Genomic DNA, 23,104 nt, shown 5'->3' on the forward strand with positions numbered 1-23,104 from the left:
GACTTAAGGTGCTCTTTCTCTCTCGCCTCCCCACCCACCCCCACTTTCCCCCCCACCCCTCTCCCCCCCAGAGGACATCACCTGCTCAGCTTTGCCCCCAAAACCCTGCCTCGGCTAATCCCACCAGGTAACCTCTCAAAGCTTCTCCTAATGAACCTTTACCTTGTGCCCACGGTCCAGCAGAAATTAATCAAGGCACTCTCTCGTGAGCAGATGTCACACATGCTTCTGCTAAGTGAATACAGCGTGTAGTGCAGAAATGTGATTTATTATTCAGTGTAAAGTCTGTTTGGATGATTCGATTTTAACAATTGCATTTTTAAGGATTCAGTGGAAATATGAAATGGACGGGAATGTTTTCTATGAGCTATAAAGTAGCAGAAAATGCAACAGCAGTTTGGTGACATTTGTGCCAGTCAGATCCAGCTGTTTTTTTCCTCTAAATTACAACTTGAAATGCACTGCATGAAACTGCACCTGTTGCTGTATTTCACTCACTTTTATGCAGAGCGAGATTTTAGAGGTTTGATGTTTTGTCGATAATGTGAGCTCTTTGAACACAATTAACTGAAGATAAGCGTGTTGACCTTTCACCTACTGAAGCATCTTGGCTTCTCAACAGTATCTCCCGATTAAGTGTTTTTCTATCTGGACCCAAATGTAATTGGTTTGTTGAGCTATTTATTTATTTTTTCTTCTTTAATATCTAGCATAATAAATCGCTTAATATCATCATGAAGTTGAACATCGGAACAGTTTTAGGAGCTTGTGCTGGTGTTTCTTTATCAGTGGGAGCGAGGAGCAAAGGTCTCTTTAACTCTATTTTATGAGACCTCGCTCACTCCGTGACTCTCCTTCAGGAACAGAGGAAGCAGATCGGCTGCCCACCTGTCGACCGGGAGCAGACGAACACCTCCGGGGACCAACGGCAGGTAGGAGAGACCCTTAAATCTACCATAAAGGATTTATCGAAGAAGCCCATGTGGCACGAAATATGCGTCTGTTTTTACTTTTTTTATTTGGATCCCAAGATCCAGAAAGCCTCTGATCCAAACAATGAGTGAATGCATGCATGTGATAGATAGAGACATGGCTATGCATCCATCAGTATATAGTATTTAATATAATGAAAAAACAAGTGGAAAAAGCTCTGACAGAAAAGAAACCAATATCTTAAAAATCAGCGTCAAACTTTTATACTATCGAGTTAAATGCAGTTTAAACGCCACAAAAGTGGCTCGTACCCAATTAGACGTTTGGTAGGTCCTCATTAAATAATTAACCTTGAGCGCTGTCGTTCACAATCAATGCGTCTCAAAGGTCAAGAGAACTTAATTACATCCCCCTATTGAGATAAAAAAAAGCAGCATTTGTTTAACCCGTTTTTAATCTCATCTGTTCACCTGTGGAGGTCAATGCAGGTGTTTCGTTTGAGCATCGGCTGTTTTAAAAAGTTAGTGTCTGAGTTGTATCTATGTGGAAATACACTTATTGTAAGTCGCTTTGGATAAAAGCGTCAGCTAAGTGACATGTAATGTTAAAAAAAAAAAGTCGAAGTTGACTTATTTGCAATGAATTCAACGTAGAAATGAACGCTGCCGTACAAGACGAGGCTTTTTGGTTCCGCATTTTAATCTGCGCAGCTCCAGTGAACGCGTTCATGGGTTCGACTCCCATCTTGAGTGATTGTCAACGGCTGTTGCGCAAGTGGCGTTGACCTTGAGGCCGACCTTTTCGTTCCCAGCCACCCAGCAGATCTTGAACCATGGACTCCCTGGTGGCGCTCCTGTTCTCTCCTCTTCCCCTGCCGGCCATCGTCTCGCTCTTCGCCCTGGCGGCGGCCGCCTTGTTGTACCTCAACACGCGGCCCGGTGCCCTCCACAGCAAGATTGACCTCGGAAGCCAAACTCTGGGCATCAAGGTGATTTTCCCCCCCCCCCTCCCCCCTCACATGTTCAGCGGGTGTCGCGTGAACGCAGCGGTACTGATTCTGCTCGACGTCCACAGGATGGAGCGAGAAAGACGGCGCTGCTCGAGGACAACAACAACCTGGTGTCGTATTACCACGACGACGCAACAACCATCTACGAGGTCTTCCAGAGGGGCCTGAGGGTTTCAGGTGAGACTTTACCTTTGCAGTTCAAATTGTTTTAAACTATTGGTTTAGCATAAAAACCTTAAATCTGAACAACGGCGCCTGTGAATGGTGAAATATCTCCTTTCCCTAAATGATGTTTGTCATTTCATTCTGTTGCTTTTATTTGCCAGACTTTTAAACCTGTTGCCTGAAGAAAAGGCTTTAGATGAAGGGGTATGAATGTTACATTTTCTGAACACCTTTTAGGTTCACAGTCCACACGCTGACTTCTCTCCAGGCATCAAATTTGTTGTCTCTTCTAAAAAGAAGCGGGTACCGTTTTTTTTTTTTAGTTTAATGTTTTCACCTGCAGGGAACGGGCCGTGCTTGGGCTACAGGAAAGCAGGAATGCCGTACCAGTGGCTCCATTACAAGCAGGTAAAGACGGCAAAATTTAAGAAAAAATAAATAAATAAAAAATGAACTTCTGTGGACTCCAGCTGACCATTTTGAATCCACTTCCTGTTTTTTTTTTTTTTTAATGGAGGTTTCTGACCGAGCGGAGCACCTGGGATCAGGGCTTCTTCAAAAGGGCTTGAAGCCCAACTCGGACAGTTTCATCGGCATCTTTGCTCAGAATAGACCTGAGGTGAGTGAGACCGAAAGCACAACTGCCGGGCTTTTTTATTTTTATTTAATTTTTAGAGTTTCAACAACAACAACAACAACAACTCAATCAATGTGTGTGTGTTTTTGACTCAGTGGATTATCGGTGAACTGGCCTGCTACACCTACTCCATGGTAGCTGTTCCCCTCTACGACACCCTGGGACCCGACGCGCTCGTCTTCATTATCGACCAGGGTAATTGGAGCTTCTCTCGCACCGTTAATGCTGCTAATTATCCCCCCCCCCCCTCCCCCCACCCCGCAGGGATCTGTGTCGAGTTTCCTCTAATCTCCTGTTCACTGATTCAACACAACTGCTCCCTCAATCTGCCTCTTCTTGCTTTTGGTTATGTGATGCCACTGGACAATACATATGTATATAAATGACAGTGTGTGATTACTCCAGTAGGTCTTTCTTTATTTTATGCGAGTCTTAAACTACATCAGTGTCTACAAATTAGGCGTAATGTAATGACAGCGCTACACTTTTTTTTTTTTTTTTTAAATTCTTTTGATAGTCGAGTTCATTTTTTTTTTTATTCCAGCGGAGATCTCCACGGTGCTCTGTGACAACCAAAGCAGAGCGGTGACGCTGCTGCAGACCCGAGAGGCCGGACAGACGCCGGCCCTCAAGACGGTCGTCGTCATGGACCCGTTCGGCTCCGAGCTGGTGGAGCGGGGCGTCCGGTGCGGGGTGGACGTGGTGTCCATGCAGGACGTGGAGGTAAAGCACGCTTCGACGCGCATGAATGGTTGCATTGCTTGTTGTTGTGAGACTCGGGAGAAGCTCAGACATGATGGTGTTTGTCTTTTTTTTTTCCCCCCCTCCAGGCCCTGGGGAAGAGTAACCTTGAGAAGCCAATTGTAAGTTCCCCCCCCCCCCCTCTGCCGTATTCATATAATCCGTCCTATAAGATTAACGAGCGGCTCCGATGTGCTGGTTTCGTGTCCCTCAACAGCCTCCGAAGCCCGAGGACCTCAGCATCGTTTGCTTCACCAGCGGCACAACAGGTGATGTTTCTGTTCCTGGGTTGGATGTGATCAATCCTATGGATCCCGGATGGCCTTTGCTCAGATGGTTTTAACCTACCTAAAAAGGGGTTTATAAATTTAAACCGTTGCCAGAACACTTAACTGATTTTATTTTTTACAAAAAAATCCAACATGGCGACATTAAAGAAAAAGTTGATCAGTAGAATATTTAAAAGCGGCCTTTATGCATTTTATTCTTTTAAATTGACACCTGCAGCCTGAACTGTGGATTGATTCCAATTGCATGACGTGTGATAAATTTAGTCTAAAAGGGGTGATGTATTCCTCCAGGAAACCCAAAAGGGGCAATGTTGACCCACGAGAACGTCGTCTCGGACGCTGCAGGGGTCCTCAAAAGCTTCGACGTGAGTCTGATGACCGTGAGCCGTCATCTCGGGGGGGGGGATGAACCGTTGTTTTCAAAGCGTACGCTCTCTAAGGAGGTCTTCCGTCCCACAGGCCGCCGTCACGCCAACCACGGAGGACGTGAGCATCTCCTTCCTGCCGTTGGCGCACATGTTCGAGAGGGTTGTACAGGTGAGCCTCGGGTCCTCGACGGGGCGCCCCCGGCAACCGTCGGGTCGAGGCGTGACGCGTGAGGGCCGTGCCTCTGCTCTCTCTCTCTCTCTCGTAGACGGTGGTGTACGGCGCCGGAGCCCGAGTGGGCTTCTTCCAGGGAGACATCCGGCTGCTGCCAGACGACATGAAGACCCTGAGGCCCACCATCTTCCCCGTCGTGCCTCGACTCCTCAACCGCGTCTACGACAAAGTCAGTGATTCACGGTTGGAGTGAAATGTCAGAGGGGGAAACATCGTATTTTATTTTTTAATTAAATTTCAATCAAACTTATTAATATTTTCCATGAATTTATCCACCACACACGACTTGCAAGCTGAAATGAGAAGTAGTTTAATAGAAATACATTGGCTTTCATTTGGAAATATTTCATGGTTTCGGCTTCTCAAATGACACATTTTACAGTTTACCCCTTTTTTTTTTTTTCCTAAGGGTTGGGGTTGTTTTTAAATACTGTGGTCAAACCTTGGTCTCCAGGTTCAAAGTGGAGCCCAGACACCTTTCAAGAAGTGGCTGCTGAACCTCGCCGTGGGGCGCAAGTTCGCCGAGGTGAAGGCGGGCGTCGTCAGGAACGACAGCATCTGGGACAAACTCGTCTTCAACAGAGTGCAGGTACGGCGGCCTGGCGCCAGGCGGCGGGAACGTGGGGGGGGGAGTGGGGGGGACGCCGCCGACTGTGAAGCGTGACGGCGTGTTGATTGTTGCTTGCAGGAGTCTCTGGGGGGTCGCGTGCGGGTCATGGTGACTGGGGCCGCTCCCATCTCGCCCACCGTGCTCAACTTCCTCCGCGCTTCTCTGGGCTGCCAGGTAATAAAAAAAAAATAATAAAAAAAGTCCATCCAGGTGGTCAGGTACAGTTTTTACACAGAGGTAACCGGGACAGTTATCTGTGGGGCTGATTTAATGCATTTCATCACATAACTAACTTCATATTTTTATAGTTTTCTACTTTAATGTCTTTGTGCCGCTACAACATCCCACTGGGGATCAATGAAGGCTTATTTCATCTGATTAAAAAAATACATATTGTACGCTGCGTGACTCTTTAATGTAACGCCACTAAAATGTGTAAATCCAGTTGCTTCGACAGCAGTACATTTTGGGATCAAAGTTGGCTTTTATTGTGAAGGATGAAGACCGACGAGTTCTGTTTCTGACGGGTCCCCCTTTTTTTTTTTTAGATCTTTGAGGCGTACGGTCAGACGGAGTGCACAGCCGGCTGCACCTTCACGATGCCGGGAGACGCCACCTCGGGTACGCAGCTCGACCTCAAACAAAGAAATGTGTTCATTTAATCAAACATGCCATAATTGGTTTTTGGACAATCAATTAATGGAAAAATAAACTGCCGAAATTTCCGTTCTCTGTGTGTGAATCACATTAACTTCATGTTCCGTTTTGGTCATGTGATCTTTTGCCATCAGGGCACGTTGGGGCGCCGCTGCCTTGCAATGTCGTGAGGTTGGTGGATGTCGAAGAAATGAACTACTTTGCCTCAAACGGAGAAGGAGAGGTAAGATGAGCAAGTGAATCGGAGGTGAAAAATGATCAAGTCACTAATCCCACATTAAATCTACTCGGGAATTTATCCAATGTAAAAGATTCAATCCAGTCGCCTTTCATTGGTTAGTTTGTCAATGAACGTTCAGAAACTCGCAGATTGTACTTTTGAGAACTATTTTAGATGAAAGGCATTTGATGGTCGTATTGTTTCTCTCTCTTTCAGGTCTGTATCAAGGGTAGAAATGTGTTCAAAGGGTACTTGAAGGACCCGAAGAGGACCGCAGAGGCCTTGGATGAAGACGGGTGGCTCCACACAGGGGACATCGGAAAATGGCTCCCGGTATGAACAAAAGCGCGCTGGGGGGGGGGGGTGCCAGAGCCAGATTGGGTTCGGATTCCGAACTCGAAAAGCTTGTCGATTTTCTCTCGTCCGTTTTGCGAACAGAGCGGAGTGTTGAAGATCATCGACCGCAAGAAGAACATCTTCAAGCTCGCTCAGGGGGAGTACATCGCCCCGGAGAAGATTGAGAATGTATATGTACGCAGCGGACCGGTGGCCCAAGTGTTTGTGCACGGAGACAGTCTGCAGGTAGGAACCTCTGCTGTGTGTGTGTAGATGTATGTTTGTGTGCCCCTCTGCTCACCAAACTTCTCGCCTCTGCAGTCCTGCCTCATCGCCATCGTGGTCCCGGACCCTGAAGTCCTGCCGGGTTTGGCGAAAAATATTGGTTGCCGAGGCTCCCTCGAGGAACTCTGCAAAAACCTAGTAAAGTTTCTGTCTGTCTGTCTGTGCAGGAAATGTTGTAGAAAGTAACCTGAAGTTGGTTTTCCGGGAAGATTAATTGAGAGACCACCTTGTTTTATTCACAGGAAATTAAGAAAGCCATTCTTTCAGACATGACCAAACTGGGCAAAGAAGCAGGACTCAAGTCATTCGAGCAGGTGAGAACGCCGTGGCATCCTTTAGGTCTTCATCTGGATACAAACCGCAAGTTGTTATTCCAATTTTAAGAAATTCATCTAATCAAACTAGAAATATTAAATAACTCCTAGAAAACCCTTGCTAACTTTCTTCTTGCCTGATGCAGGTGAAGGACCTGTACCTCCACCCCGAGCAGTTCACCATCGAGAACGGCCTGTTGACTCCGACCCTGAAGGCCAAGCGGGCCGAGCTCACGGCCCTCTTCCAACCACAGATCACCACACTGTACGCTAAGCTGCAATAAATGGAATCAAACCACACCGCCATCTTCTGTTTTTTTTTTTTTTGTTTTGTTTTTCTTCCAACAATTCTCCAGTCTTTTTGGCTTCAGGCTCTTCTCGAACTTGCAGAACAAATGTTGCAGTGCATTCTGGGGGTTTAGCTGGACCAATTAAAAAGATTTAAAAAAAATTATACTTTTGTTGTAGTGGTTAGGTTCTTACTCCAGTTGCAGAGTTTGCTGCATCGGTTCACTTTGGGTGTGTGACTTGTGCATCAAATGCTCAACCGTTCATTTCTAATAACTAATGGTGATGCTGCACAGGAAACTCATTCTCTGGTTTGTGGGTAGAAAAATGAGGTGAAATGAGACAGCTGAAATATGGTTGCAGCTATTCTTGATATGAAGGTTCACGCCACAGTAAACTAAATGAGGTCATTTCATGATAGTTGAGCCAAAAATCTATGACGTGTGGTTTGTTAAACCAACAAGGTTTTTGTGCATAGTCATAGTTTTCACTTAAATGATTTTTGTATTTTTAGACCAGAGGAAGAACGGCTCTTGTAATTGTCAAAAGTCGTAATAAATGAACTGAAAACACTGAATCCAACACTGCCCTCGTGTGTTCTAACGCACACACCGCAGGTGCAGCGGTGACTGTTGAATGGAAAACATACAGACTTAAAGATGAACATTGCAATGTTAACAAAACCAGTTTATTTCAGAGATGGAACGAGCAGATGTTTCCATATTTGAAAAAGAATGATCGTGTAAGCACATGAAATCTCATAAACTCCAGCAGAGCGTCACGCAACTCCAACCTGAGCAGATCCGACACTTTAATACCCGTGTTTCCTATTGACCAACACACGAGTTCGTTTATGCTCCTTCACAGGCGTGAAATACACTGGACGTTTCTAAATCGATCAGCATTGAGACGTGTGGAGCTGATCATTGATCATTAAGGCTTGCACCCATCCGGTGAATATTGAGGGTTAAAGCGCGCTGCTTTGGTGAAGATGGAGGAGCGGCGCGTCGTTTTGTCTCCGTGTTGGTGGTTAACTTTGATCTCTGTCTTTTTAACCGTTTCGTCAAAAAAGTCTCATGGGTTGCGGTTTGTGACTGTGGGCTCCATGGTAACGCAGCTCTGACAGCTGGGACGGAGTGGGGAGGGGCGGGGCTTAAACGGCGGGTACGGTCCGCCCCGCCCACTTGGAACAAGCTTAACGTTAAACGTTAATTATTTAAAAAATATCACCACCGCCGGGATACCCGCTGCCACGTGGTGTGAACCTCTCTCTCTCTCTCTCTCTCGTCTTACCACCGGTGGAGTATTTTTTTTAATTTTATTTCTTTGTTTGGGCGCCTTCCTCCTCGACTCCCCGGGATCCCGACCGACTCACCTGTGAACCCGGAGCGGCTTCTTCAACATGGCTTCTTCCGCCACAGGTGACCTCGAGGACCAGGTAAGCGGGTTCTCCTGCTCGCTTCTGCTCGCTTTTCGCGTGACGTTAAGTTGTGTTTCGTTAGTTTGAGGCGCGAAGCGAACGTTGAAGAAGCGTCTTCGTCTCCAAGTTCCGGACTTTATTTTCCTCTACAGGGGGGGGGGGGGTAGGTGGTGGGGGGGGGGGGGGGCATTATCATATATGAGCCGTTTACTTTGACATGTAAATTATGCCATTCTCTGTACCTAGCTGCCTGTTTCACTGAGTGACGTTAAAGTGTTACCTCCAGATACATTTGGTATATATATATATATATATATATATATATATATAAATATGCTCTATGTTAATACCTAGTTAACTACATTTCGTGTGATTATAACTGCCATGTCTTACATCTTTGAAAAGCATTGTATTCTTAAATGTGTACCATGTGCTAATCGGGTGTCCTGTGTTTAATCCATTCTGATTAATGTATAAATTGGTGCCTGGCGTTCACGGGTTACGATTATCTGTTTCGACCCAAATTTCAAATAACGGGTGCCATTGATGATTTCAATTCTTACCCCGAATGGTGTTACAATTTAAAATCTATATATGTGATTTTTAAAACATGCAAAGCATTGCTATAGTGGCTCAAGTACTTCATACTGTGGTATTGCTTGTAATGAGTGATATGGATGCCTTTTTTTTTGCCCTTTTTTTGCTATCAGGAAAGCTTTCCTGCAGTCTGACTGAAGGTGTGTTGTGACGTGACTCTCCCTCAATTCTTTTCCTTAATTTTCCTAGAAGTTAAACATCACCCGCAAAATGTGTTAGCTTGCAGTTTTTGCGCACACCAAAAGGGCGTCAGCAGAACCAAGCACCGCTGTACTACACTGGTTTTGACGGTAGTCATCACTCTGCCAAACATCCGGTTTAAGTCATACACCTTTTTAAGAATTGATACAGTTCCACCAGAAGTGCGAGTTGTAATCGATTGATGAATTGAATTAAACCTCAAACTATGTTGGCTTCTTTCTGCATCCTCACTTTTTCCCCCATTAAGTGTGAGCAACATTCGATCTTAAAACCTGACTTACTGGCAGTTAATATGCAAGGAAATAAGTGGCACAAGAGACATAAATCAAGTAGCAAACCTCGGAGGATTGTTGCCAACTTTCAAACCTAAGCCTGAATAGTTTGTATTGTCGTCCCGGAGTCATTGTATTAAACCCTCAGAACACAGAGCTCATTTAATGAGTTGGTGAGAAGACCTCGTGAGGGGAATCTTCTAGTTAGAGGATTTCAGCATTTTGCTTTCAACTCTTTCAGAGGCATCTGTTCCCACTTTATCATCAATAAGTCAGTTTTTACATTCATAAAAAGTATTCCGATTTTGACCAAACAGAAATTTCTTTTTTTAATAGACCTTCTTCAGAAAAAATAAAGCTGTCTATGGTGATTTTTTTTTTTTTTGGGGACACTCAGTCCTACCGTCTGTCCTTCCTGTCAGGTTCTTTCCATCCGTCCATTAATGTTTGACCACAGATTGTGATGGGGACGGGAGGTTCCTCAGAGGTGGCGGTAATAACCGGCTGTTGTCAGGAGAGTGCGGGAGTTTTATTGTGGCGGAGCAAACACGACGGAGACTCCACCTATGTCCTGTTTCAAGGGCAAAGTGGCACCAGGGGTGAATTGCAAGTGACTAGCCTATTGTCTTATGGCTTTAGAGACCCACCCAAATGTTGCTATTGAGGATTTCAGGCAGTTAAGCTGGTATTTCTTTTGTAGTCGATGAAATCCCCCCCCCCCCCGAAACACCTCGATGTCTCTTCTAACTCTCGATTTCATTTCTACCCCTGCTGATTTAATAACAAGGTCATGAAAGGTCACCGCAACACAAAAGGTCAGCCCGGTCGGCGTATTAATTAATTTATTCTCCCCCCCCCCCCCCCCCCCCCCCGTGAGCCCGCCATTGTAATGGCGAAAGGTCCAGTTAGGCCGAGTCAGCAGGAGCTTACTGATTCACCCGCACCGCCTCTCGCTGCACAGCATTTCAGCGGAATGAGCAAACATGACCTCAGTAGCGGTGAGGCGATTGTCAAGTCGCTGCGTTTTACTGTTTGTTTGTGGGGAGGCGGAAGCCGTTTTTTTTTTTTTTTTTTTTTTTGGTAAACAGGTGCAGGATCGCTGGTGGTTGCGTCACGTAGTTTGGTGGCTCGGGTTGAGGACGCGTGTTAGCGGCATCAGCGTATATATATATATATATATTTGCACACCCTGTCGACGGTTAGCGAGTGTGTGTGTGTGTGTGTGTGTGTGTGTGTGTGTGTGTGATGTGCTGGCCTGTGACTAGCTGAGCCAGATACACAGAAGGCCGTGGTGAGACAGAACAGCGCCTGTGATGACTGAATGGCGGCCATTGACCAAAAGTCCCCGATACAGGGAAATATGCCAGTATATAAAGTCTCTATTTACTAATCCCTCTATTCCCGGGGGGGCGGGGGGGGGTGTCAAATTGCTGAAAGAAAAACCGTACAGCTGTACTGTGTGCAGAGTGGTTGGACACCATGACCATGGCGAGTGTAGCTGCTGTCTACCACTCGTTGGAAGATGCAAAGCGAAGTTTTTTTTGGGGGGGGGGGGGGGGGGGTTCGGCTTCGGCGGCAAAGATGGTGAAGGAAAGCTCCGTGTTTTGGTGGATTTTAACACCCTCCCGTGCAAAGTGTGACCAGACATCTAAGCAAACATTCCCATCCTCCGGTGTGTGGAGGAGAGGGAACCTGTGACGTCTGAGAAATCCCATAAAATAACCCCCCCCCCCCTGAATCTAAATGTGTTTAATAAACACATTTAGATTCATGGTTTTTCTGGGTTATAGGAGGAAGTGTCGTATTTAGTATTTTGGGTTGATGCTGGCATTCATTCCCCAGATCTGGATTAAGATAAGTGAAGTTTATCGGATCATTTCACATAAATGGCAAACTGTCATCAGTTATTCCTCTGGCACCCATAACAATGTGGATAAGTGATAAGACAATAATGATTTGCCTGCAAAGAAATCTCAACTTTTATCAGTTAAACATAATAATGATGTTTTTTTTGTATTAAAAACACACGTTTTCTATCTATAAACTCATGCTTTCTGTTTTATTTTAACTGACCTCTAACTGCTAACCTGCTGTAATGTGACCTTTGACTGCATCATAAACCAATTCTACCGAATTTTGAATCCATGATGCCAAAGGTCAAAAAGACGATAAGATGTCGAAACAATTGTCATGTTAGTTTAGATAAAGCTCCGGCTAAAGCTCTGGTATTGTTTCAATTTTACGGTGCAATTCAATTCCCAAACAAGTAGTTTAATTGTGAAGGTTAAAAGGAGCATATCGCACTTTTTTTTTTTTACACATAAGTCGATACAGAAACCTTTCAGGATACATTGTCTGGAGAGCGTGCTCTGGTTTCAAAAGGAGACTTATAGTAAAAACTTATACTATGGATGGAAATACTCTGCAGCACCATGACTGACAAAAGCACATCTGCACATGGAAAGCAGGATTTGATGAATGAAAGAGAGGCAGTGTGCGAGCGGTGGGTCGCGCGGCTCTGACCGCACCGGGCCCGCTTGCAGCATAAGGAGGTGTATTCTGCGTCTTTGTGAATGGGTCAGCGTGGACACGCGGATTGCGGGTCATCATCGCCTCCCTCGAATGGAACCAGAACCCCGGCTCAGCAGATCCTCTGTCCCTGCTGAGGGGAGCCCGGTGTGAGGAGACAATACAATCTTCATTACAGCTGAAAGTCGAGTTTATTAGACATCAAGTTTACATTTTACAGTGGTAAACTGTTCATTTGATCACAGCTTGTTTGTTTAGGTGAGGTTTAGATTTATCCCACTGTTGCCATCTTCCGACACATTTCCCTTATTTCTCTCAGCATCCAACGGTTTATATTCTCGCCAATATGCCGTTCAGAAAAGAACCGTTCGAGTTGAATGCTTCTGTTATTGTGTTTAAATGTCAACGGTTGTTACTTGTGAAGTAATTTTTTCAACTCTTACGACACTATTGGGCTGGAATCTAAATCCGACTCGTTTACCGTCAGAACCAGCAGCGTCAATGACACAGCTGTGAAGTGACGAGGGCACTTGGGTCTGGACGTTGCAGAGAAAGCGCCCCCCCCCCCCCCCCCCCCTCCCCTCCCCAGCTGGTACCAAGCGAGCTCGGGCCTGACGCGTCCAGCCGAGCTGCTGCTGCGGCTGGACGCGAGACCATTTTAGGCGTGGAACGGGATCCGTCTCGCTGCCATTAGCATCGCCAGACAAAGACGGATTGTACATTTAAGGGACGTCGGAAAGTCCATCTCTTTGTGACTGGTGTTTGTGCGTCTGCTTTTTCTCCATAGTCACTGTGTGTGTGTGTGTGTGTGTGTGTGTGTGTGTGTGTGTGTGTGTGTGTGTGTGTGTGTGTGTGTGTGTGTGTGTGTGTGTGTGTGTGTGAGTCCTTCTCTTCTTTGCAAATGAGTGTCTTTAACTTTATGACAGTTGTTAAACCTCTTCACCTGACACTTAACTTTTGTCATGTGGGGTGTTGCTAGACCGTGCGTCTGATTGGTCAGTTTAAAGTGAGTAAATATGTTTTCTGTGGTCTTTATTTATTTATGTATATAGGTTTCCTCTCTAATGTGCACATCCCTGCTCCATTGAGGCTGTTCTCATAAATCTAGTGAAGTTCAATATTTAATGTAAAATACTCTGTAAAAGTACCTCAAAAATGTACAGGATTTAAGTAAATGTTATATACCCCAAACACCACTGATTGAGTAGTTCCAACTTTTCCAAAGCTCTGATTGCGTTCTTCAAAGAGAATCGGCTTTGGCGGCAAAATCCCATTTTGTCAGTTTCCATGGGGACGCTCCCTTTGGCAGTCAGACTCATTTCCTCCTGTCTGGTCATCATCAAGATTAAACCCAGAGATGTCATTGATACGCACCCCGCGCCGCCGATCGCTTGAATCGGTGACAGTAAATCGTGGCGTGAAGCCGGCGTTCCTGCGGGAGAAGAAGAGGAGTCGGGGATGTGTGTGTGTGTGTGGGTGTCGGGGGGGGGGGGGGGGGCGGAGGAGAGAAGTGAAGGAGAAGAAACAACAGATTACAGGAATGGCAGACACTCTACGTGAGAGCGGGAAAAAGAAAGGAGTGTTTTTCTTGGCTCCGGTCGTATCGAATTCTTCGTAAACTGTGCAGAGTCTCACACACACACACACACACACACACATGCAGGTCCTTGGATCTGATAGCGAACACTTTCACCCAAATGCTGTCGACTCAGATGAGCTTGTTTGATGACACCCACTCAGACAAGCAGACACAAGCCCACTGGGTGCCACGAACTGCAGTCACGTTGGTCCCGTCAAACGCACAAAATACCAGGGTGATTGATTGGTTATTAAGCCAGATGTCTGCTAACATGATCAACTGAAGACAGAGTTTGCCTCAAATCCGTACGGCTCATCGTCGCTTCTGTTCTTTGTGCTTGTTCATAATATCAGTCTTCATATTATTTTTTTTTCATCTACCGTGAAATGAAAGACTGAGTAATCATTGATCATCTGAATATTTAATAGTTTACCACACAGAAACCTTGCGTCGTCCCCCTGTGCCTCGCTTATCTCAACACCTCCATGCAAACTCATTCCCGACCCACATGTGCTGTACCCACCGGCTCTGGAGTCACGAGGCCGCTCCCTCTTCCAGGAGGCCTTTAATGGCTGACCGAAAGCGCATATTAGCTATATAAAGTATTGTGTTTCCTCTGGATGCATGGGTGTAACCGGTCTGGAGGCACATAAGTGTGTGTGTGTGTGTGTGTGTGTCTGTCTCATCGAATTCAGCCTGAGATACGAAGAGCTTGCATCAAAGCGACAAGGCCAGAAGGGGGAGAGATAGTGAATCCAAGCAAAGGAACCCGTGACCAAATTCATATCATCTTTTCTTAGGATAAAAAAAAAAAAAAAAAAAACTAAAAGGTGGCCAGGTACTTGTCTGTTATGGTTTAGTGAAACAGGATGTTCTTGTAAGGTTTGATTGGACAGGGGCAGCAGACGGGGCAGGGTTAATTACACGCTCTGCCACGCCATGGCTGGTTAGATTACAAGGCTTTAAGTGCAGGATGAGCTCATTGTTAGAAGATTCATTCAAGTGAAGGTTCTCCAGACACAATGAAGGTCCAGGAGAGTCCGCCTGATCTAACGAGGCCCCGAAAATACCATCGACTGAAATTGGGTTAGAGACGTCTGTAAATCCATCGATTTATTTTATTTTTCAGTTAAATCGACTTACAAGATTCAATACTTGAATAACCCTTTTTAAAATCATTGTACGGTGGACTTTGGGCTGAATCCGAAAAAATAAGTATATCATGACAATTGGTAGATAGTACAATTGTGTACATTTAGTATGAAATATCGTCAGAACCCCCCCCCCCCCCACTTGGGGGGGGGGAGTCATCTTTTGGATGTGGCTGTTGTTGTTGTTGTCGTTGCGAGTCTTGGCCACCAGATGTCAGCCTGGGTTCTTCAGTCCAAACAGGAAGAGTCGCAATAAAACGTAATAATCCTGAACCTCATTTCCATCAGTGACACTAGGAATACATGAAGCCGGGATTAGGAGTGACTTTTAACACATTATTCTGCGTTGTTTAGGGATGTCTTTGCATAGAAAACCTCTTTCTTACTGCATCTTATTTCAGCTTGGTGTGTGCAAAACAGAACAAGAGTGTGTGTGTGTGTGTGTGTGTGTGTGTGTGTGTGTGTGTGCGCCCTCCACTACGGAGGATTACAACAATGAATTGCCATGAATACAACCCCAGTCCCTCTGCTTCTCAATGGATGATACAGTTATAATTGTACTGGGCAAACTGGCTCACACTGGGATAATCCAGTCACAGCACACACACACACACGCACACACAAACACACAAAGAGCAATAATCCACATTGGTCTGCCACCTGGGGTTTTACCGTGTTCATTATTGATAAGGCCAGGGTAGGGGAGGGCAGTACAGCGATGCGTCGCCTCTTCCGTCTCTTCCTTCTCTTCCTTCTCTTCGATCATCACCTTTCTTTTTGTTTTGAATCCACTCCACCTCCATGTGTTTTTCCACCTTCCTTCCCCAGAAAGAGCTCAGATTAAGAAATCTGTCTGACACGTAGCGAGAGAGAATGCAGCGCTTCATCGAGGGACCCTTTTGTCAACTCATCCCTCTATTATTACTGTCTTTACACATTTGATCACAAGCTGAATTTACAACGCACGGCCTCAACTTTATCGCAACTAAAATGCCCGACATCATGACAATGGCAATATTTGTTAAAGTGGGGTCGTACGAGGTAGTATTTGATAGTCGCTGCATGTCAATGGATCTGCGTATTCTTTGGCTAATATAATAGTAATATAATATGTACCTGTACGCTTTGCAGCGAGAGGCTCACCTCTGAACCTCAAGTTGTCCCTCCACTTGTTGCAGAAATACACAACCTCCCGTCTACACACTAACAGCCATATTGATTGTTATTTAATAGCCGAGCCCCTGCAGCTTGTTGCTGCCCTGCTCTCACTTGTGGAGCGAGTGGGAGAAAACCAGCGAAACGGACCAGCACCAGTGAAGTGCGCCAGTTACAGATCAGACAGAAGAGAGAGGAAGGGAGAAGAGCGTGTGTGTCTTTTTCACCGCTTCACCCGGGCATCTTTGGTGACTTTCTCTCCTCGCGGACCCACTACGCGTCTGTGCGCGTGTGTGTGTGTGTGTGTGTGTGTGAGTGTGAGAAAGTGGGTGTGAGCAGCTGAGTGGGTCGCTGTGCACGCTGAGAGTGGACGCCACTCCACTCTTCTCTCTGCGCACCAATGCTGGATTAAGAACAAAGAACAAAAAACAAAACCCCCTTCTTTTTTTTTGGGACTCGCACACACACACACACGCACACACACACACACTCTCACACAGCTGCCGAAATGAGCGAGGAGGTTAAAGAGAAGACTCCAGGGAAGTCCGCTCATCGCAAGAAGAAAGGAAAGAAGGTAAAAGAACGACTCGCTTGAAACAAATCCATCAGACAGGAAATGATGGCCCGGCTTTATTTTGCACTAAAGTTGGTTTGTTATTGTTTTTAAATATGTCTGATTTGAGATGGAAACTATGATTATTTGAGTACTTTGAGAGGTAGATTTCCGATTCATCGCCTCTGGGCTGTTGTGCATCCATGGATTTTGCTGATGGAGAGCAGACCTTTTGTAGTGGTGGATGTCTGCCTTTTGTCTAAAAGGCGATCTGATGACGAAGCACTAACACAATGAAGCAGCTTATGATCCTCACAGGGCAGTTTTATTCATATGACACTGTTCATTGTGATCCGTGGACCTATTGAAGTATCTTATAGGTCAGCTATCTTATAGGTTGCTTCCATTCTTTGGTTTGTCTTGAGCTTTATTTCAGTACCAAATATTTGTTGTAAATATTTCCCTTCTTTAAATTGTCACAAATACATATGTTATTTCACATGTAGCTGCAGGCTTTAAGCCGGTTAAGATGCCGAGTGAGATCGGAGGCTAAGAAATTAAAAGAGAGATCAGCCAGTTTCAGAAAAAATGAATGTATGTGTCGGGATATGAATCAACAACAAAGACCTTCAAATGTGATTTACAGCTTATTCTATCAGCTGCTCTGATAGCATCTAGTTTACAAGCATCATTCCTGATTAGTAAAAAGCTGTCTGGAATCCACTGCAACCTCTTGCATCGACACAAAAGGAATGAGCCGATATGGCAATAATTGGTCGGGATGCTAATCCAGAAAATGCCTCGTCAGCGCCTGTTAAGTGAAATAAAAAGGGTTTCCCTGTGCTTTGCAAACACAGATCTACATTAGCGTGACATCTCGCGGCTTTGTGTCTAAAACAGGAGAACCACAAGTGAGTGAAAAAGGGTTCCGATCAGGACCTCATCAGTAAAATAACTTTGCCCTATTAATTAGTAAAAACTGGATTAGTATTTGGGTTTAAGAATAGGATTTCGTCGGCCCTCTTGTTTGACATATTTTAATGCTAATAGCTCCCTGACAAAACAACATTCTCTTAATAACTTTGTTTGAGAAATACATTTTTACTAAATCATATTAAAAATGGAACTACGTGAGTTTAAAATGTCGCCTTTACCTAAGAAGCTTCACATGATGTTTGGTTAGATACAGAAGTCCAATTCAAAAGGCACTCACAGGATTAGCTGACGAGCTAACCGCTAATGCGCTAACCACATAATGCTAATCACATTTAATTATGTCATTAGGCTAAATAAGTCATAACCCCCCCCCCCCCCCAATATTTAGGCAACAGGCTACCTTCTAAGTGTCTCTACTGTTGTTGTGTACTTCCATCCCGTGAGATACTTTTTATGTTGTGTGTACAGTACGTGTGCGTTTCTTTATTTCAGTAAAGTGCTTCTGTGAAAAAGACTGCTGACTAAGCACATTTTATCCCACAAGATTCAGCCTTATGTTTAGTCAGCTATTCCTAATTGTCTCCATTTACACACAAACAAATACACACACACACACACCTTTCTTAACTATTAAATTGGTGTAACAGGTGATTTTGGTTCATTGGGGCGACAAAGAAGGCTCATTGCAGCGGATAGGATTCATACATCCTCATGAATATTAATGTCATGCCCTGTTGGGGGAGATGGGGCTCTTAGTCTGAGAGGAAAGAGCTCGAGGGAAAGGACCAGAAAGAGTAATTTAAATTCTTTAAAGTTCAATTCAAGTATTGACAAACAACAAGTGGCGGAATGGAATGTGACATCTCCTGCATGTTTACCCTCATCATTTGGTCCTCATCCGTCTCCTTGTGGCTGTAATGGCAGCTTGTCTTGTTTTTAGGTCAAAGTCTGTGAAACAAACAGAGAGAGAGAGCGTAGCAGGTGTGTAAATGAACGTTACTATGACAACCAGAGACCCGCTGGGAGCGGGAGGAAGTGAGAGAACCAGTGACGCGCAGTGGAGGTTGGTCAGAGGATCACTGCGTGCAGCTCAACACAACACGCAACATACACACACGTTTAGACTTCTTAAAGACAGCTCATCAGTCAAAGCGTCGCGCGGCTTCATTCATCCTTTTTACGTTTGAGTCAAATAAGCAGCAAAAGGATCCCTTATGATTTACTGCAGTACGAGTCCAGCAGTTCGAGCGCCGTGTGGCACTGGTTTCATGCTCTTTTTTTTCTTTTTTCGTGTACAAATAAACACACACATCTTAGCCGGAGTGCAAACCCACTCAGAGGAACAGTGCCTCTTGTTGAATTGGACGTGGTCCAGAGCAGGACCATGAAAACAAATCGCTATGCCGGGCCCTGCTCTGGACTCTGTGGGTGTGACTCAGCGGGCGTTGCGTCTTGTGTCTGAGGCACAACAGAAAGTGGTGAAATACTTATAACAGAGTGTAGAACTGTGTGTAGACTCACTAGCAGGATTAGGATATGATATAATCTGCATTAGTAACCAGCCTTCTTCTAACAAAGAAAACTCCCCTCCGTTGGAGGGAGGTGAGCAGCACGCTGGGTGGTTACTGTGCTGTTTTAGTGGGAGAAGTGGACGGGTGCTTATGTAACGTGACTGCCCACGTCCAGTCGCTTTTTTTTTTTATTATTATTTTTTTTTATCCCACACCCTCTCCGATGTCAATACTGTCGATGCTTTCGATGGGCATGAAGTGGAAGCTTCGGCGCGCTCTCAATCGGACTCGCCCGGAGAGGCGAGTGAGATGAACTAGATAAGAGCTGTGATTCTGCTCCAGATCAATACAGGTGCTGTGCTGCTTCTCTTGTTAGCGAGGAGGAAACGTCTCTATTACGTCTCTAAATACGCAATTTAGCTTTCATCACCGCAGCAGCGACGCCCAACTAGAATCATTTCAAAAATCTGTATTTTGAGTCTAAACGATTATAGCAAGTTGTTCCTATCAGTGAACTCAGGCGGAGTCAGCCGTGATGAGGTCTTCATGGGTCATATTCTGAAGGCCCTCCAGCGGAATGATGCTCTTCTCTCACAGGGGGGGGGGGGGGGGCACCACCAAGGCAGTTCCACTGGGACGGAACTGAATTGGGTTATTATATTGGGAATCAATGTTGCTTTGAAACTCCTTGAAAGATGTCTGTAATAATGCGTGGGGGTGGGTCATCAGAGAGGCCATTCATTCTAAATATCAGGTACCTTTAACAACAGATCATTTTAAGAGTGAAGAGCTCCTCTACCTCCACAGTGATTCACACAAAACGGTTCGGGGCTCAGTTCACAGAGTGTCCTCGATGTCCCCGGAGGACACGAAACGGAAGGCCACCAGTGGCTTTGGATGATAAGAAGAAGAAGAAGAAGAAGACGCACCGTAAAGTCTTTAACGGAGCAGGAGCTGACTCAGCGATAATACACACAGCAACCCCGCGACGTATCACGATTCATCATGCGGGGATTTCATTGTCCTACCGGATACTGGGCGCATAATGAGGCCGAGGCTGTTCTTTGGGGTGGGGCGGGGGGGGGTTGGTGGGGGGGTCGGTGGGGCTGCTGCCAGCTCCGGCCCTTTAGAGACAACATATTGTGTGTGTTTTTGCTGAGGCAGCCGGGCAGCAGAGTGCTGAGCTCGGCTCGCTTAGCTCACAGGGGCAGGACGAGGCTCTGTTAGCGTGGTCAGTTCAATGTGCAGCGACCCCCCCTGAACCCCTCCCCCCCCCATCATATACAGTCATCACACCAATCAGAAACTGTTTTTTCCCCCCTGGGCTGAAATATCATTTTGTTTATTTTTTCCAAATGTATTATCAGCCCTAGAGCCTCCTCTTCTTTGCCAGTGTAAAGTAAAGAGACATCAAAGAAACTACATTATTTCTCCCATCATTTCAATATGCCGATTTGTTACTGGAGGCGAGAAAACAAAGTGAGATGGTCCGTCTCCTTGGCACCGGCCCGATGGACTCACTCCCAAATGAGCACTGCCGTGCTGGCCTTGCTCAGCATTTGGTCTGCAGAGCTTTTTTACCTCCCTATAAAGATCGGCGCTTTTAATCCACTCCTGATGCTCAGCAGGGAAGATATATACGCGCTGCATCCATTACTCGCCGCGTGGGTCCGATCCTCCCCCAGCGGCCGTTCATCTGACAGATGCAGGTGTCACTTAATATTAATTACTTGGAGGGTTTCAAGTTATTAAAGCAGGACAGACCGAATGAGTAAGTAAATATATATGGTGAATATATTTTGAGGGTTTTAGTGGTGTTGGTCAAACACATCGTACAATCTTTAGACCCCAGTCTGGTCCATCACTACGTTGTTAGGGTTTTTAGGTCCTTCGTCGTCGTGGTTACGATTATAACAACTTGAACAACAGTGGTCATGCTTTACAGGAAGAATGGTTCACTTGTTGTGGGCCAATGTTGAACTTTCCTCCTGTTGACCTTCTGGTCCTTGAGCAATGAAACAGCTTCCCTCTGTTCTCCTGATTCTCGTCGTTTGTTTTTTTTTGTGGTATTTGCCGAACCCACTAAAGCTCTGCTGGTAAACGAACGACTCGCTCCAAAGTTTATATTCACTACCGTTTGTCTACCTGCAGGGTGTAAACTTTGGTCAATTGTTCTGACCGTTTAAAGCCGTAATCCGGCCACCATTCGTCCCCTCTTCTCTCTCCTCTCCTCTCCGTCGGTTGCTGTTTTCCATCTCGGTTGCACCGAGGGAATCATTATTGTACGGTTACTGCCGACCTCAGCGAGAGGTTCAATGGCAGGATTTTCTGTTTTATTAGAATCCATCTGCCCTCTGGTGCAAAGTACAATGACGTCACATCGATCGATAGCGGGGAGTGGGGAAATGTTGCAGGTGCCACAGTGTGTACAACTAGAGGAGTTGTGTATATATATATATATATGAGACCATGTGTGAGCACGTAGGCTTTCAGAGCTCACTGTGACCTGCTGGCGTGCACCTGGCTTGTAGAAGGATATCTGCTCTCAATGGAGAGGAAAGAGCTTCTGCACAGCTGTGAAAATATTAGATGTGACGTGAACTTTATTTATCATGAGGGAATTTCCAAAAGTAAAATATTTGAAGAATATTTTCAATCAACGTATTAAAAGAAGGATAAATTAAATTAAATTACACCAACATGCGTCAACGTTTGTCATATTCAAGCTGTAATGGGGGACGGCAAGTTGACCATTTCTTTGTGTGCTGTTTCTACAGACTGAACCGAGGTTTGGTTTGGTACTTGACCCCCCCCCCCCCCCCCCCCCCACGGGGCTTCTGGTGACTCAGAGAAGGCCTCTGGAGAAGGGGGGGGGGGACTACGAACAGCAGCGAGCACGATCGAACAATGAGGCTTCACTGTGACACGAAGCCCGGAGTTCATGGACGGATGAGTGAAGGTGGCACACAGTAGTATGATTAGGCTAATGGGACTCTGTAGCCATGGCAACAGGAGCATGCAGAAGGTGACGCAATCGTTTCGGGGGGGGAAAACGTCCATCTCTGTAGCTTCATATTTGTCTCTGAACATCAGTCTTTTCCACCCTTCGTGATTATGTGTAGCCTCTTTCATTTCATCAGCCTCTCATTCATGTCTCTTCTCATTCTTTGTTCCACATCCTCCCTTCACACTTTTCTTCTTTCTTCCTTGCTTTCTTCGGTTCTTTATTCGTCTCATCCTGCATATTTCTTTGCTGCTTGTTTCATTTCCAGTCAAGTTGAGAGGACAGACGGACAAAGGAATAAACATACAGACATAAACATATAGTTCGGACATCTTAACTCTTAGATCAGTTATATTTGGTTATTTGGGTCTTTTGTTCGGTACAGAAGTGGCACCTTTTGACTCCTCCCTCCCCCCGAGTTCACCGATAGGTCCGGCATTTAAATAATGTAAATAATCAGCCCTATAATGCAATCAAATAAACGTTAGCCTGTGATGATAGCAGCCGCCGTGCCATGGCAACCTCACCAGTTATCAGGAAAGCAGTATTGTAAGTATTATTAACTCTCGGTCTTTGCATCGCAAAGAACAAGTCCCATTAACAACAGATATGTAACAACCCCACACATGTTTCTGCCCGGTTCCCATCATGGTTTTTGGACAACGTTATCTCACCACTGAGTCACCAATTCGGCCTGCGGTGGCGCTCCGCTGTGGCGGCCTCGTGCGTCAAAGGCAGCGGATGAAATGATTAAATGATGAAATGAGGAACGAGAGCTGCAAGCGATGTGACGAGAGGCAGAAGGACCAGAGCGTCGGGAGGACTGGCAGGTCGCCTGCTTGGAAACACCCGGTCTGTTCCTCACACACATTGAGACGCACGTCATCATTGTGTGTGTGTGTGTGTGTGTGCGTGCGTGCTGCTAATGAAGGCAGCGTACACTTACAGTGTTTAGTGCCGTAATAATAGCGTCTTCTATTCAAACAGAACGCCATCAAAGAACCAGCATGCCCTCTCTCTCTCTCTCTCTCTCTCTCTCTCTCTCTCTCTCTCTATTAATCTCATGGGCTATTTGTCTCTGTCACTTAGGTGCAAACACACACACACACAC

The 23,104-nt window shown here is 45.6% G+C and overlaps 1 protein-coding gene across 1 annotated transcript; it reads left to right on the forward strand.

Annotated features, from left to right (window-relative positions):
• The first annotated feature begins 65 nt into the window (after nucleotides 1-65).
• On the forward strand, nucleotides 66-16,378 carry acsl5 (acyl-CoA synthetase long chain family member 5). Its single transcript, XM_037463767.2, has 23 exons — nucleotides 66-127; nucleotides 861-932; nucleotides 1,745-1,921; nucleotides 2,008-2,119; nucleotides 2,451-2,515; nucleotides 2,625-2,726; nucleotides 2,840-2,939; nucleotides 3,289-3,467; nucleotides 3,575-3,607; nucleotides 3,703-3,754; nucleotides 4,067-4,140; nucleotides 4,235-4,312; nucleotides 4,410-4,544; nucleotides 4,830-4,964; nucleotides 5,064-5,159; nucleotides 5,534-5,606; nucleotides 5,777-5,865; nucleotides 6,079-6,195; nucleotides 6,301-6,444; nucleotides 6,520-6,621; nucleotides 6,726-6,797; nucleotides 6,944-7,092; nucleotides 16,369-16,378. The coding sequence occupies exons 3-22, from the start codon at nucleotides 1,766-1,768 to the stop codon at nucleotides 7,079-7,081; spliced, it is 2,052 nt and encodes a 683-aa protein (XP_037319664.2). The 5' UTR covers nucleotides 66-127; nucleotides 861-932; nucleotides 1,745-1,765; the 3' UTR covers nucleotides 7,082-7,092; nucleotides 16,369-16,378.
• Nucleotides 16,379-23,104: the final 6,726 nt, after the last annotated feature.

This window comes from Pungitius pungitius, chromosome 21 (assembly GCF_949316345.1).
Source record: "Pungitius pungitius chromosome 21, fPunPun2.1, whole genome shotgun sequence".
Classification (NCBI taxonomy): domain Eukaryota; kingdom Metazoa; phylum Chordata; class Actinopteri; order Perciformes; family Gasterosteidae; genus Pungitius; species Pungitius pungitius.